Below are 13,702 nucleotides of genomic sequence, written 5' to 3'. Positions count from 1 at the left end.
TCAGGCTACCCTGCAGACCGGACCTCCTGACGAAGTTCGGAGGGCAAATGAGACACCCCAATCTCTCCTCCTTGAATTTGGCAGCATGGCTCCGGAGTTAGTCCAGTACGGACATCTAAACCTTCCACAGGATTGTATGGAAATTCTAAAGGAGGCGACGCATCCATCTACCCGTTCGGCATATTCCTTCAAGTGGAAAAGGTTCTGCATCTGGTGTTCTTCTAAGGGGATAGACCCTACATCTTGCTAGGAAGATGTCATTCTTCCATACTTATTACATTTGGCTCGATCTGGCCTGCAACTTTCTTCAATAAAGGTTAATTTGGCAGCTTTGACTGCTTATAGGAAAACTCCTTCGCAAACCTCTATCTTTAGGATTCCAGTCATCAAAGATTTCCTAGAGGGGTTAAAGAAGGTCTTTCCTCCAGTTAGGTGCCCTTCCCCACCATGGGAACTTAATGTGGTCCTTTCGCGACTCATGCAACATCCATTTGAATGCATACACAAGGCATCTCTCCAACACCTAACTTGGAAAACGGCCTTTCTAGTGGCAATCACATCAACAAAGGGTTAGCAAGATTCAGGCCCTCTGCACCCATAAGCCGTACACAGTATTTCACTCCTCCAAAGTAGTACTGCGAACACGTCCTAAATTCCTGCCCAAGGTTATATCCGACTTTCACATCAACCAGTCGATTTCCTTACCTACTTTCTTTCAAAACCCATCTACTCCAGCAGAGAGAGCTCCATTCTCTAAATGTAAAAAGGGTGTTAAAATGTTACGTAGATAAGACTAATTCTCTTCGGAGAACTTCACAATTGTTTGTTAATTATGGTACGGTCCGTACCGGTTTAGCCACCTCCAAACAGTCAATATCGAGATGGATTGTCTCCTGTATTTTATTTTGCCACCAACTAGCTAAGAAAACTTTACAGGGCAAACCAAAAGCACATTCTACCAGAGGCAAGTTGGCAATGACTGCTTAATTGAGGAGTGTTCCATTAGCAGACATTTGTAGAGCTGCGACTTGGAGATCTATTCACACCTTTACCAAGCATTATTGCCTTGACTCTGATGCTAGGGCTGATGCTCAAGTAGGACAGGCTTCTCTTAGGAACCTCTTTGCTTGAAAGAGTGTTTTATGAGTGCTCTGTCTACTCCTCCGTGTTTATGGGATGGGCTTGCTATTCTCTTCAACGCTTATGACTATACATGGAAATCCCCTACGAGAGAAGGTATAGTTTCTTACCTGTAACTCCAGTTCTCTCGTAGGGGTATTTCCATGATAGTCATAAGCAACCCTCCCACCTCCCCGGGGGAGCAGACAGATTGCTTAATTAGGTTAATCATTATTATCAGCTAAGAACTGCCTACAAAAAGAACTGAGGTAACTGCCTCTCTCTAGGCATGATGGGATACTGGAGGACTGGCTGCTCTTAAAGGCATGGTCTCCCTTTTCTTCATTACTAATGGCAGCCTATGGGCTACACTGCTCTGCACTCCTTTATATGGGGTTTTCTAATATGAAAAAGGTTTGTGAAGGAATTTTTCTGGAAAAATAATCATTTGTTCAGGCATTTAAATGCATGTATCTCAAAAACAAGCTGGATGAAGAAGTTTGAACACTGTAGTCTTTCCTATAGGCTGCATAGGAGCATTCTTAAGTGACTTGGCAGGCCTTTCTGAAGTAAGGCGAACATGGACACTTAAGAAGTTATATTGGAGAAAGTGCTCCGGGGTCCCCGCAGGCGGGAGGGGAATATTCAACGCTTATGACTATCATGGAAATACACCTACGAGAGAACTGGAGTTACAGGTAAGAAACTATACCTTACCTCACGAGCAGTGTCTACAGGCCACGGTGCAGGCAGCACTGCTGGTGTCGGCAGTAGCGGTGTCGTCGGGGATGCCCAGGCTGCGGTGTAAGCAGGAGATGCCGGAATGCGGGGCCCACAGGTTGCGGTGTGAGCAGCGGCTCGGTAAAGTCATCCGATGACGGTGTTGGTGAGACCTGGGTCGCAGTGCGAAGCAGGGCAGTGCAGATCCGTGTGGCGTCAGCAGGTCACAGTGCAGGCTAGCGTTGACGGCGTTGCAGTGGTTTTTCTCCTTGAACAGCACAAAACACACAGTTCCCAGTGCTGGAGGAAGAAGATGAATTCCTTGATATCCCTGAGACTTCCAACAGGAAGAAAGCTCTACTCCAAGCCCATGGAGAACTTCCTCAAGCAGGACACACAACAAAGTTCACCCTTCGCACTCTTTTCACGCAGAAGCAGCAACTGCAGGTCAGTCCACCAAAGCAACGCTGCAAAGGGACAATACTCCCCCTCCAGCTCTTCAGCTCTTCTCCTGGGCAGAGGTTCCTCTTGATTCCAGAAAGATTCTAAAAGTCTGGGGTTTTGGGTCTACTACTTATACCCCTTTCTGCCTGTGAAGTTGGAAAACTTCAAAGGAAAGTCTCACATGTTTGCAAGATCCTTCCTTGTCCAGGCCAGGCCCCAGACACACACCAGGGTGTTGGAGAATACATTGCGTGAGGGCAGGCACAGCCCTTTCAGGTGTGAGTGACCACTCCTCCCCTCCCTCTAAGCACAGATGGCTCATCAGGATATGCAGGCTACACCCCAGCTCCCTTTGTGTCACTGTCTAGAGGAGAGGTGTGAACAGCCCAACTGTCAAACTGACCCAGACGGGGAATCCACAAACAGGCAGAGTCACAGATTGGTTTAAGCAAGAAAAGACCTACTTTCTAAAAGTGGCCTTTTCAAACTCACAATCCAAAAACCAACTTCACTAAAAGATGTACTTTTAAATTTTGAGTTCAGAGACCCTAAACTCCATATTCCCATCTGCTCTCAAAGGGAATTTGCGCTTTAAAGTGATTTAAAGGCGGACCCCCATGTTATCCTATGAGAGAGATAGGCCTTGCAACACTGAAACCCGAGTAGGGCAGTATTTCACTGTTAGGACATGTAAAACACATCAGTACATGTCCTTTCTCTTAAATACTCTGCACCCTGCCCCTGGGGTTACCTAGGGCCTACCTTAGGGGTGCCTTATGTATACTAAAAGGGAAGGTTTGGGCCTGGCAAGTGGGTACACTTGCCAGGTCGAATTGGCAGTTTAAAACTGCAGACACTGCAGTGGCAGGTCTGAGCCATGTTTACAGGGCTACTAATGTGGGTGGCACACCCAGTGCTGCTGGCCCATTAGTAGCATTTGATTTACAGGCCCTGGGCACCTCTAGTGCACTGTACTAGGGACTTACTAGTAAATCAAATATGCTAATCAGGAATAAACCAAATAATACAATTTACACAGAGGGCATATGCACTTTACCACTGGTTAGCAGTGGTAAAGTGCCCGAAGTCCCAAAGCTAACAAAAACTGGTCAGAAACATTAGGAGGAAGGAGGCAAAATTATTGGAGATGACCCTGCAAAAAGGGCTAGGTGTAACAGTCACCCTGTTAGTGCCCCCCTTGCTCTTGTTAGAGAAGGCTGGGATCAACCTCTCAAGCCTCCCATACATGCAGAGGGTAACTAAAAACCTTCAGGACAGCCAATAGTTGCAGAAACAGTGGCAATGACCAGAAGGCTGTTCTTACTGTGTACCAGCCAGGGTATAAAGTGTGGGTCCTGGAGTTTGTGGCTCCCAGGGCACTCGAGGACAGGTGGAGTGGTCCGCTCACAATTGTGGAGAGAATGGGTGAGGCTACTTACTTGGTAGACTTTGGCACTCCCAGAAGGCCCCACAGGGTGCTTCATGTGATTCGCCCTAAACCCTACTACGACAGGTCTGATATGACTGCCCATGGCAACTGATGAGGGACAGGAATAGGAGAATGACCCTCTCCCTGGCCTCTTCCTCCACACTGCAGCTGATGGCTCAGTTGAAGGGGTAGTGCTTGCTGGCTGCCTCTCTGAGTCCCAAAAAGAGGACTGCAGAAACCTCCTAGGACAGTTCTCAGAACTGTTCTCCCTGACACCTGGTCAGACCACATGGTGTGAACACACTATTGACACTGGGGGCAGCTTGCCTGTTAAGGGCAACATTTACAGGCACCCTGACCATGTAAGGGAATGCATCAAATCTGAAGTTCAGAAGATGCTAGACCTAAGAGTCATTGAGCCCTCAGGTAGCCCTTGTGCTAGCCCTGTAGTGCTTGTCCGAAAACCCGACTCCCAGGATGGCACAAGGGAGATGAGGTTTTGTGTAGATTACAGAGGTCTCAACACTGTTACTAAGACTAAGACAGATGCTCATCCTATCCCTATGGCACATGAGCTTATAGATACACTGGCATCTGCCAAATATCTGTGCGCCTTTGACTTGACTACTGGCAGATAACTTATCAGAGGATGCTAAGCCAAAAACTGAATTTTACACCCCTAGTGGGCACTATCATGTTACGGAGAGGCCCTTTGGGTTCAAAAATGCACCTGCTACATTTCAGAGGCTGGTGAATAAAGTCCTTCAATGGTTAGAAAGCTTCAGTGCAGCTTACCTTAATGACATAGCTGTCTTTAGCTCCATCTGGGAGGATCACCTGGTCCACTTAGGGAATGTTTTAGAGGCTCTGCAAAGTGCAGGCCTCACTACCAAGGCCGCTATGTGACAGATAGGGCAGGGAAAGGTGGTATATCTGGCCCACTTGGTAGATAGAGGCCAAATTCAACCACTACAGGGGGAAATCCAGACTATTCTAACGATGCAGAGTAGTACTGATCTTGCACGTCGAATCTGAGGACCCACCCAAGAGGGAGACCTTAAATAGCCCAGGAAGGGGTTGTTGGTCACCTATCAGTGTGACCACCTATCAGGAGGGGGCAGTGGCACCACCTGCCTGACCAGGCCACTCAGATGCTCCCATGGGCTTCTGCCTACCTTGGATTAAGATGGCAGAATGAAGTGGCCACCTGGAGGAGCTCTGGGCACCACCCCTGTTGTGATGGTGGACAGGGGAGTGGTCACTCCCCTTTCCTTTGTCCGGTTTCATGCCAGAGCAGGAGGTCCCTGGACTGGTGCAAACTGGTTTATGGAAGGAGGGGATCAAATCTGCCCTTCAAAGCATACCCGTGGCTTGGGGAGGCTACCCCTCCCAAGCCATGTAACACCTATTTCCAAAGGGAGAGGGTGTTGCCCCCCTCTCACAAAGGAAATCCTTTCTTCTGCCTTCCTGGGCTTGAGCTTGTCAGACAGCAGGAGGGCAGAAACCTGAATGTAGGATGGCAGCAGCTGGGGCTGCCCAGGAAAACCCTGCAAACTGGTAGGAGCAAAGCTGGGGGTCCTCTAAGGAGCCTTCAAAGTGCATGGAATCATACAACCAGTACTGGCAACAGTTTTGGGGTATGATTCTGACATGTTTGATACCAAATATGCCAAGGTTCAGAGTTACCATTATGTACCTGGATATAGGTAGTGACCTGTGTCCAGTGCACGAGTAAAATGGCTTCCCCGCACTTACGAAGTCCAGGAAAATGGATCTGGAGTTTGTAGGGGCACCTCTGCTCATGGTGGGGTGGCCTCACACACACGTCGAGGCCCTCTGGGCTAGGATGGCCTGCCATAGGGATGACTTATAGTGACCTGGTGCAGTGACCTGTAGTGAAAGGGTGCATGCACCTTTTCACAAAGGCTGAAATGAGAGGCCTGCAGACACATTTTGCATGGGTGGCATTATACATGCTGCAGCCCATGGGGACCCCCTAGCACCCCAATTCCCTGGGTACCTAGGTACCATATAATAGGGACTTACATGGGGGCACCAGTATGCCAAATGTGAGGTGTACAAAGTCAGGGACAACCAAATTTAGAGGGCGAGAGCACAGTCACTGGGGTCCTGGTTAGCAGGTTCCCAGTGAACACAGTCAAAACATACTGACAGCAGGCAAAAAGTGGAGGTAACCATGCCAAAAAAGGGTACTTTCCTACAAGCGGACTTCCACCGTACAGCATGGCTGAGGTCATGATGGGACCAGACAGGCTTCAGTGTACCAGTGACACCCAGTGGACAAGCACAATGCAGCACGGGTAAGGTTATGAAGGGACAGACAGACTCCTGTGCAGCGGGGACACCCTGTGGACAAGCACAGTACTGCACGGCTGAGGTCATGAAGGGCCAGGCGGGCTCCAGTGCAGCAGTGACACCCAGTGGACAAGCACAGTACAGCACAGCTGAGATCATGAAAGGAGCAACAGTGACACCCAGTGGACAAGCACAGTGCAGCACGGCTGAGATCATGAAGGGAGCAACAGTGACACCCAGTGGACAAGCACAGTACTGCACGGCTGAGATCATGAAGGGAGCAGCAGTGACACCCAGTGGACAAGCACAGTGCAGCACGGCTGAGATCATGAAGGGAGCAGCAGTGACACCCTGTGGACAAGCACAGTACTGCACGGCTGAGGTCATGAAGGGCCAGGCGGGCTCCAGTGCAGCAGTGACACCCAGTGGACAAGCACAGTACAGCATGGCTGAGGTCATGATGGGAGCAGCAGTGACACCCAGTGGACAAGCACAGTACTGCACGGCTGAGGTCATGATGGGAGCAGCAGTGACACCCAGTGGACAAGCACAGTACAGCACGGCTGAGGTCTTCAAGGGACCAGGCAGGCTTCAGTGCAGCAGGGACACCTAGTGGACAAGCACAGTACTGCACGGCTGAGGTCATGATGGGGGCCAGATAGGCTCCAATCCAGCAGTGACTCCCAGTGGCCGTGCAAGTACAGCACGGCTGAGGTCATGATGGGACCAGGCAGGCTCCAGTGCAGCAGTGACACCCAGTGGCCGTGCACAGTACAGCACAGCTGAGGTCTTCAAGGGACCAGGCAGGCTCCAGTGCAGCAGTGACACCCAGTGGACAAGCACAGTACTGCACAGCTGAGGTCATGATGGGACCAGACAGGCTCCAGTGCAGCAGTGACTCCCAGTGGACAAGCACAGTACTGCACGGCTGAGGTCATGATGGGACCGGGCAGGCTTCAGTGCAGCAGGGACACCCAGTGGCCGTGCACACTACTGCACGGCTGAGGTCATGATGGGATCAGACAGGCTCCAGTGCAGCAGTGACTCCCAGTGGCCGTGCACAGTACTGCACGGCTGAGGTCATGATGGGACCAGGCAGGCTCCAGTGCAGCAGTGACTCCCAGTGGCCGTGCACAGTACTGCACGGCTGAGGTCATGATGGGACCAGGCAGGCTCCAGTGCAGCAGGGACACCTAGTGGACAAGCACAGTACTGCATGGCTGAGATCATGAAGGGAGCAACAGTGACACCCAGTGGACAAGCACAGTACAGCACTGCTGAGCTCATGATGGGGGCCAGATAGGCTCCAATCCAGCAGTGACACCCAGTGGCCGTGCACAGTACTGCACAGCTGTGGTCTTCAAGGAACAAGGCAGGCTTCAGTGCAGCAGGGACACCCAGTGGACAAGCACAGTACTGCAAGGCTGAGGTCATGATGGGGGCCAGATAGACTCCAATCCAGCAGTGACTCCCAGTGGCCGTGCACAGTACAGCACAGCTGAGGTCTTCAAGGAACGAGGCGGGCTTCAGTGCAGCAGGGACACCCAGTGGACAAGCACAGTACTGCAAGGCTGAGGTCATGATGGGAACAGACAGGCTTCAGTGCAGCAGGGACACTCAGTGGACAAGCACAGTACAGCACGGCTGAGATCATGAAGGGAGCAACAGTGACACCCAGTGGACAAGCACAGTACAGCACTGCTGAGATCATGAAGGGACCAACAGTGACACCCAGTGGACAAGCACAGTACAGCACGGCTGAGATCATGATGGGAGCAGCAGGGACACCCAGTGGACAAGCACAGTACTGCACGGCTGAGGTCATGAAGGGACAGGCGGGCTTCAGTCCAGCAGTGACACCCAGTGGACAGTCAGTGTATGAGGTCTGAGGTCGTTGTGGATCTGACACAAACCTGCACAGTGGTGACACCCATCGGCCGGTGACAGTACTGTCACTGGGTGGTCTCACTGTGGCTGACAGAGTGCTGTACAGCAGATTGCTTCAAGGCGCTAGGTCGGGCATCAGGAGCAATCAATACACAACAGTTCATGACAATACATCCTTAGTAAGCGGTCTCCGGGTTTAGACCTGGGGGTTCCTGTAGATTCAGGGTGGGGTTCGTGGTTCTACGGATAGGGGGAACCTGGCGGATGCTGTTTATTCACTGGTCTTTACCAGGTACCCGTACCCCAATTCTGCGGGCTCCCCTGGTGGCTTCAGCGCCCCCTTCGGTTCTAGACGCGTAGGGTTGGGGGAGACCGCGTTTTCACCCCGCCAGGAGCGTTTGCAGCATTAGTTAACACCTAACTAAAAGTCGACTTTATTAATCGGTGGGAGGGAGCAATGGGGGGATCCCTTTAACCCTAATGACAGACCCTTCACATACCATAGCGGGAGGGGGGAGTGGGAATGAGATGCCAGGGGAGGGCGGGCAGGCCAGGACAGGGCAGGAATGTCAGCTGGACAAAGGCCTTACGCAGACCCCCTGCGGAGGAGGTGGGCTCGGGGGCGGCCCTGGCTCAGAGACGAGGGGGTACCAGGGCTCACCGCAAGAGACCCCTGCCTCTGGTTCGATGAGGCCGGTCACTGCGAACCCTGTCTCTGTCCTCACGGAGCCTGGTCACTCAGACACTCACTGAACCGGCTCATTCGGGCTGGACGGCCCCCCCGCCCCCCACCCGAGAGAGTGTCCTTTTACTGCAAGGGGCAGTGGGGTGCGCATCCCCCGAGAGAGGGCACTGAACCTCGGCTGTGCCAAGACAGGGTTCTGGCCCCGGCTCTCCCTAGGCAGGGCTCTCAGTCTGTGATCAGTGCTGGTACCTCGGTGCCAGGGCCTGGGGCTGGCACAGAGCCGCTCCACATAACTACACCCTAACCTGCCCCCGCCCAGCCATGTGCCTGTGCAGCCGACTGGACCCTCTGCTGGGGGAGAGCCTGCTGCTGCAACGCCTGCTAGGTGAGTCCTACTCTGGGATTACTACTAGGGGCACCCTACTCCGTACCTACTGCAAGGTGAGTACTACTCCGGGGTTACTACTAGAGGTGGGAGCCCTACGCTGTACTCACTGCAAGGTGAGGCCTACTCTAGGGTTACTACTAGGGGACGGAGTCCTGCTCTGTACTCACTGCAAGGTGAGTACTACTCCAGGGTTACTACTAGAGGTGGGAGCTCTACTCTGTACTCACTGCAAGGTGAGTACTACTCCAGGGTTACTACTAGAGGTGAGAGCCCTACTCTGTACTCACTGCCTGGTGAGTACTACTCCAGGGTTACTACTAGAGGTGAGAGCCCTACTCTGTACTCACTGCAAGGTGAGTACTACTCCAGGGTTACTACTAGTGGAGGGAGCCCTACTTTGTACTCACTGCAAGGTGAGTCCTACTATAGGGTTACTACTAGAGGTTGGAGCCCTATTCTGTACTCACTGCAAGGAGAGTACTACTCCGTAGTTACTACTAGGGGACAGAGCCCTACTCTGTACTCACTGCAAGGTGAGGCCTACTCCAGGGTTACTACTAGAGGTGGGAGCTGTACTCTGTACTCACTGCAAGGTGAGTCCTACTATAGGGTTACTACTAGAGGTGGAAGCCCTATTCTGTACTCACTGCAAGGAGAGTACTACTCCGGAGTTACTACTAGGGGACGGAGCCCTACTCTGTACCCACTGTAAGGTGAGGCCTACTCCAGGGTTACACTGTACAGGTTTCTCATCAGTAATTTTATTGCACCATGTTGGAGTTATATTCGGAATGATGTCACATAACTTGCCATTCCTGCTGGAATACGTACCTTCGGTAGCAGTGCATGGCGAGGGCACAAGAGCACAAAGTATTAGTGTCTTGAGATGAGTATAACTGTAACTGTTGAATTTCTGTCGTTTTATGCAAATAAAATCTGAACCTAACAACATTCCTATAACCGTTATTTTTTCAGTGAATTTTTTTTTTTTTTTTAAGGTTAAGTAATATTAAATGACCTTACATTAATCCAACCCTCGCCGCGTACAGCCTTTGGCCGAGCGGGGCGGATTGGCCGCGGGGCCTGCCAGCCCCTGTACATGCCCCAACCCGCATTGCTGTAAGCCCCCTTCCCAGACCCCATCCCCAGGGCCTGGCCACCTGCTGCAAGGGTAGGGGGGCACGTAGCCCTCCTCCTCAGGCCGATTTTGGCCCCAGGGACCCCAGGATCCTGCTCCTGCCCCTGGGAGCAGACCTGCTGTTCCCCTGCTTGGCAGAAGTTGTCACATATATGGGCCAAGCCCTGGGGAGGTGGTGGTCCCGGGGCTGAGGTGGGTTATTGGGAGGAGGGCTAAATGCGCCCCTTTTCCCCATGTTAAACGGTATTGTTCCCCCCCCCCCCCCCCCGAGTTTATGCAAGCGCGGGAGAGCGCGCTGGGATCTGCGGACGCATGAAGGATACATTCCTATAGCCCTCCGGCTGCGCTCCTGCCAACCCCTTCCTGGGGGTCTTGCCCTCAAGTTCTAACTCTGTGTGCTTTGGCACATTAAACGCAGGCCTACTGGCTTTGCCAGAGTGTGTGGCGTTAGTTGTGCCCGGCACCTCCGGCATGTTGGTGCTCTGCAGGGGAGGTCTCACTGAGACCTCTCGGCCTCCAGCCTTGGCCAGGCCTGTCCGAGCTGCAGATACCTCTAGCACTAAGCGCTGTGCTGTGTGTGCGCCGCGGAGGGGCGTTAGTGCCCTGGTGTGTTCGGACTGTGTGCAGAGTCCCTGCTCCTGGTGTGTTGTGTGCAGTGTCTCTGCTCCTGGTGTGTTGTGTGCAGTGTCTCTGCTCCTGGTGTGTTGTGTGCAGTGTCTCTGCTCCTGGTGTGCTCTGTGCAGTGTCTCTGCTCCTGGTGTGTTGTGTGCAGTGTCTCTGCTCCTGATTTGTTCGGACTGTGTGCAGTGTCTCTGCTCCTGGTGTGTTGTGTGCAGTGTCTCTGCTCCTGGTGTGTTCGGACTATGTGCAGTGTCTCTGCTCCTGGTGTGTTCGGACTGTGTGCAGTGTCCCTGCTCCTGGTGGGTTGTGTGCAGTCCGCATGCTGCTGGTGTGATCTGACTGTGTGTAGTGTCACTGCTCCTGGTGTGTTGTGTGCAGTGTCACTGCTCCTGGTGTGTTGTGTGCAGTGTCACTGCTCCTGGTGTGTTGTGTGCAGTGTCCTTGCTCCTGGTGGGTTGTGTGCAGTCCGCATGCTGCTGGTGTGTTCGGACTGTGTGCAGTGTCTCTGCTTCTGGTGTGTTGTGTGCAGTGTCTGCTCCTGGTGTGTTGTGTGCAGTGTCTCTGCTATTGGTGTGTTGTGTGCAGTGTCTCTGCTCCTGGTGTGTTCGGACTGTGTGCAGTGTCTCTGCTCCTGGGGTGTTGTGTGCAGTGTCCCTGCTCCTGGTGTGTTCTGTGCAGTGTCTCTGCTCCTGGTGTGTTCGGACTGTGTGCAGTGTCCCCGCTCCTGGTGTGTTCTTTGCAGTGTCTCTGCCTCTGGTGTGTTCGGACTGTGTGCAGTGTCCCTGCTCCTGGTGGGTTGTGTGCAGTCCGCATGCTGCTGGTGTGTTCGGACTGTGTGCAATGTCCCTGCTCCTGGTGTGTTGTGCGCAGTGTCCCTGTGTCTCTGCTCCTGGTGTGTTCTGTGCAGTGTCTTTGCTGCTGGTGTGTTCGGACTGTGTGCAGTGTCCCTGCTCCTGGTGTGTTGTGTGCAGTGTCTGCTCCTGGTGTGTTGTGTGCAGTGTGCCCAGCACCTGGTGTGTTGTGTGCAGTGTCTGCTCCTCGTGTGTTGTGTGCAGTGTGCCCTGCTTCTGGTGTGTTCTGTGCAGTGTCTCTGCTCCTGGTGTGTTCTGTGCAGTGTCTCTGCTTCTGGTGTGTTCGGACTGTGTGCAGTGTCCCTGCTCCTGGTGTGTTGTGTGTAGTCCGAATGCTGCTGGTGTGTTCGGACTGTGTGCAGTGTCCCTGCTCCTGGTGTGTTGTTTGCAGTGTCTGCTCCTGGTGTGTTGTGTGCAGTGTCTCTGCTCCTGGTGTGTTGTGTGCAGTGTCTCTGCCCCTGGTGTGTTCGGACTGTGTGCAGTGTCTCTGCTCCTGGTGTGTTCGGACTGTGTGCAGTGTCTCTGCTCCTGGTGTGTTGTGGGCAGTGTCTGCTCCTGGTGTGTTGTGTGCAGTGTCTCTGCTCCTGGTGTGTTGTGTGCAGTGTCTCTGCTCCTGGTGTGTTGTGTGCAGTGTCTCTGCCCCTGGTGTGTTGTGGGCAGTGTCTGCTCCTGGTGTGTTGTGTGGAGTGTCTCTGCTCCTGGTGTGTTCGGACTGTGTGCAGTTTCTCTGCTCCTGGTGTGTTATGTGCAGTGTCTCTGCCCCTGGTGTGTTGTGTGCAGTGTCTCTGCCCCTGGTGTGTTGTGTGCAGTGTCCCTGCTCCTGGTGTGTTGTGTGCAGTGTCTCTGCTCCTGGTGTATTCGAACTGTGTGCAGTGTCTCTGCTCCTGGTGTGTTGTGTGCAGTGTCTCTGCTCCTGGTGTGTTGTGTGCAGTGTCTCTGCACCTGGTGTGTTCTGTGCAGTGTCTCTGCTCCTGGTGTGTTTTGTGCAGTGTCTCTGCTCCTGGTGTGTTGTGTGCAGTGTCTCTGCTCCTGGTGTGTTTTGTGCAGTGTCTCTGCTCCTGGTGGGTTGTGTGCAGTGTCTCTGCACCTGGTGTGTTTTGTGCAGTGTCTCTGCTCCTGCTGTGTTGTGTGCAGTGTCTCTACTCCTGGTGTGTTCGGACTGTGTGCAGTGTCCCTGCTCCTGGTGGGTTGTCTGCAGTCCGCATGCTGCTGGAGTGATCGGACTGTGTGCAGTGTCCCTGCTCCTGGGGTGTTCTGTGCAGTGTCTCTGCTCCTGGTGTGTTCTGTGGTGTCTCTGCTCCCTGTGTGTTCGGACTGTGTGCAGTGTCCCTGCTCCTGGTGGGTTGTGTGCAGTCTGCATGCTGCTGGTGTGTTCGGACTGTTTGCAGTGTCCCTGCTCCTGGTGTGTTGTGTGCAGTGTCTCTGCTCCTGGTGTGTTCGGACTGTGTGCAGTGCCCCTGCTCCTGGTGTTTTATGTGCAGTGTCTCTGCTCCTGGTGTGTTGTGTGCAGTGTCTCTGCTCCTGGTGTGTTCAGACTGTGTGCAGTGTCCCTGCTCCTGGTGTGTTCTGTGCAGTGTCCCTGCTCCTGGTGTGTTGTGTGCAGTGTCTCTGCTCCTGGTGTGTTGTGTGCAGTGTCTCTGCTCTTGGTATGTTCGGACTATGTGCAGTGTCTCTGCTCCTGGTGTGTTGTGTGCAGTGTCTCTGCTCCTGGTGTGCTCGGACTGTGTGCAGTGTCTCTGCTCCTGGTGTGTTGTGTGCAGTGTCTCTGCTCCTGGTGTGTTCAGACTATGTGCAGTGTCTCTGCTCCTGGTGTGTTCGGACTGTGTGCAGTGTCCCTGCTCCTGGTGGGTTGTGTGCAGTCCGCATGCTGCTGGTGTGATCTGACTGTGTGTAGTGTCCCTGCTCCTGGTGTGTTGTGTGCAGTGTCACTGCTCCTGGTGTGTTGTGTGCAGTGTCCTTGCTCCTGGTGGGTTGTGTGCAGTCCGCATGCTGCTGGTGTGTTCGGACTGTGTGCAGTGTCCCTGCTCCTGGTGGGTTGTGTGCAGTCTGCATGCTGCTGGTGTGTTCGGACTGTTTGCAGTGTCCCTGCTCCTGGTGTGTTGTG

At 53.2% G+C, this 13,702-nt stretch overlaps 1 protein-coding gene across 8 annotated transcripts in view; it reads left to right on the top strand.

Annotated features, from left to right (window-relative positions):
* Positions 1-13,702, top strand: part of ARHGAP45 (Rho GTPase activating protein 45) — a 381,773-nt gene that overhangs the window by 128,652 nt on the left and 239,419 nt on the right. Inside the window, exon 1 of one of the 8 annotated variants that reach the window (XM_069216462.1) lies at positions 8,860-8,985. The exons of the other annotated variants lie outside the window; for them this stretch is intronic. Coding sequence (XP_069072563.1) covers positions 8,922-8,985 — 64 coding nt within the window. The 5' untranslated portion in view covers positions 8,860-8,921. Of the gene's footprint in view, positions 1-8,859; positions 8,986-13,702 lie in introns of those variants that run through there. 8 annotated transcript variants of the gene reach the window in all.

This window comes from Pleurodeles waltl, chromosome 12 (assembly GCF_031143425.1).
Source record: "Pleurodeles waltl isolate 20211129_DDA chromosome 12, aPleWal1.hap1.20221129, whole genome shotgun sequence".
In the NCBI taxonomy this organism is placed as follows: domain Eukaryota; kingdom Metazoa; phylum Chordata; class Amphibia; order Caudata; family Salamandridae; genus Pleurodeles; species Pleurodeles waltl.
Note: the sequence above shows the minus strand (reverse complement) of the source record. Positions and strands in the feature narration are given on the sequence as shown.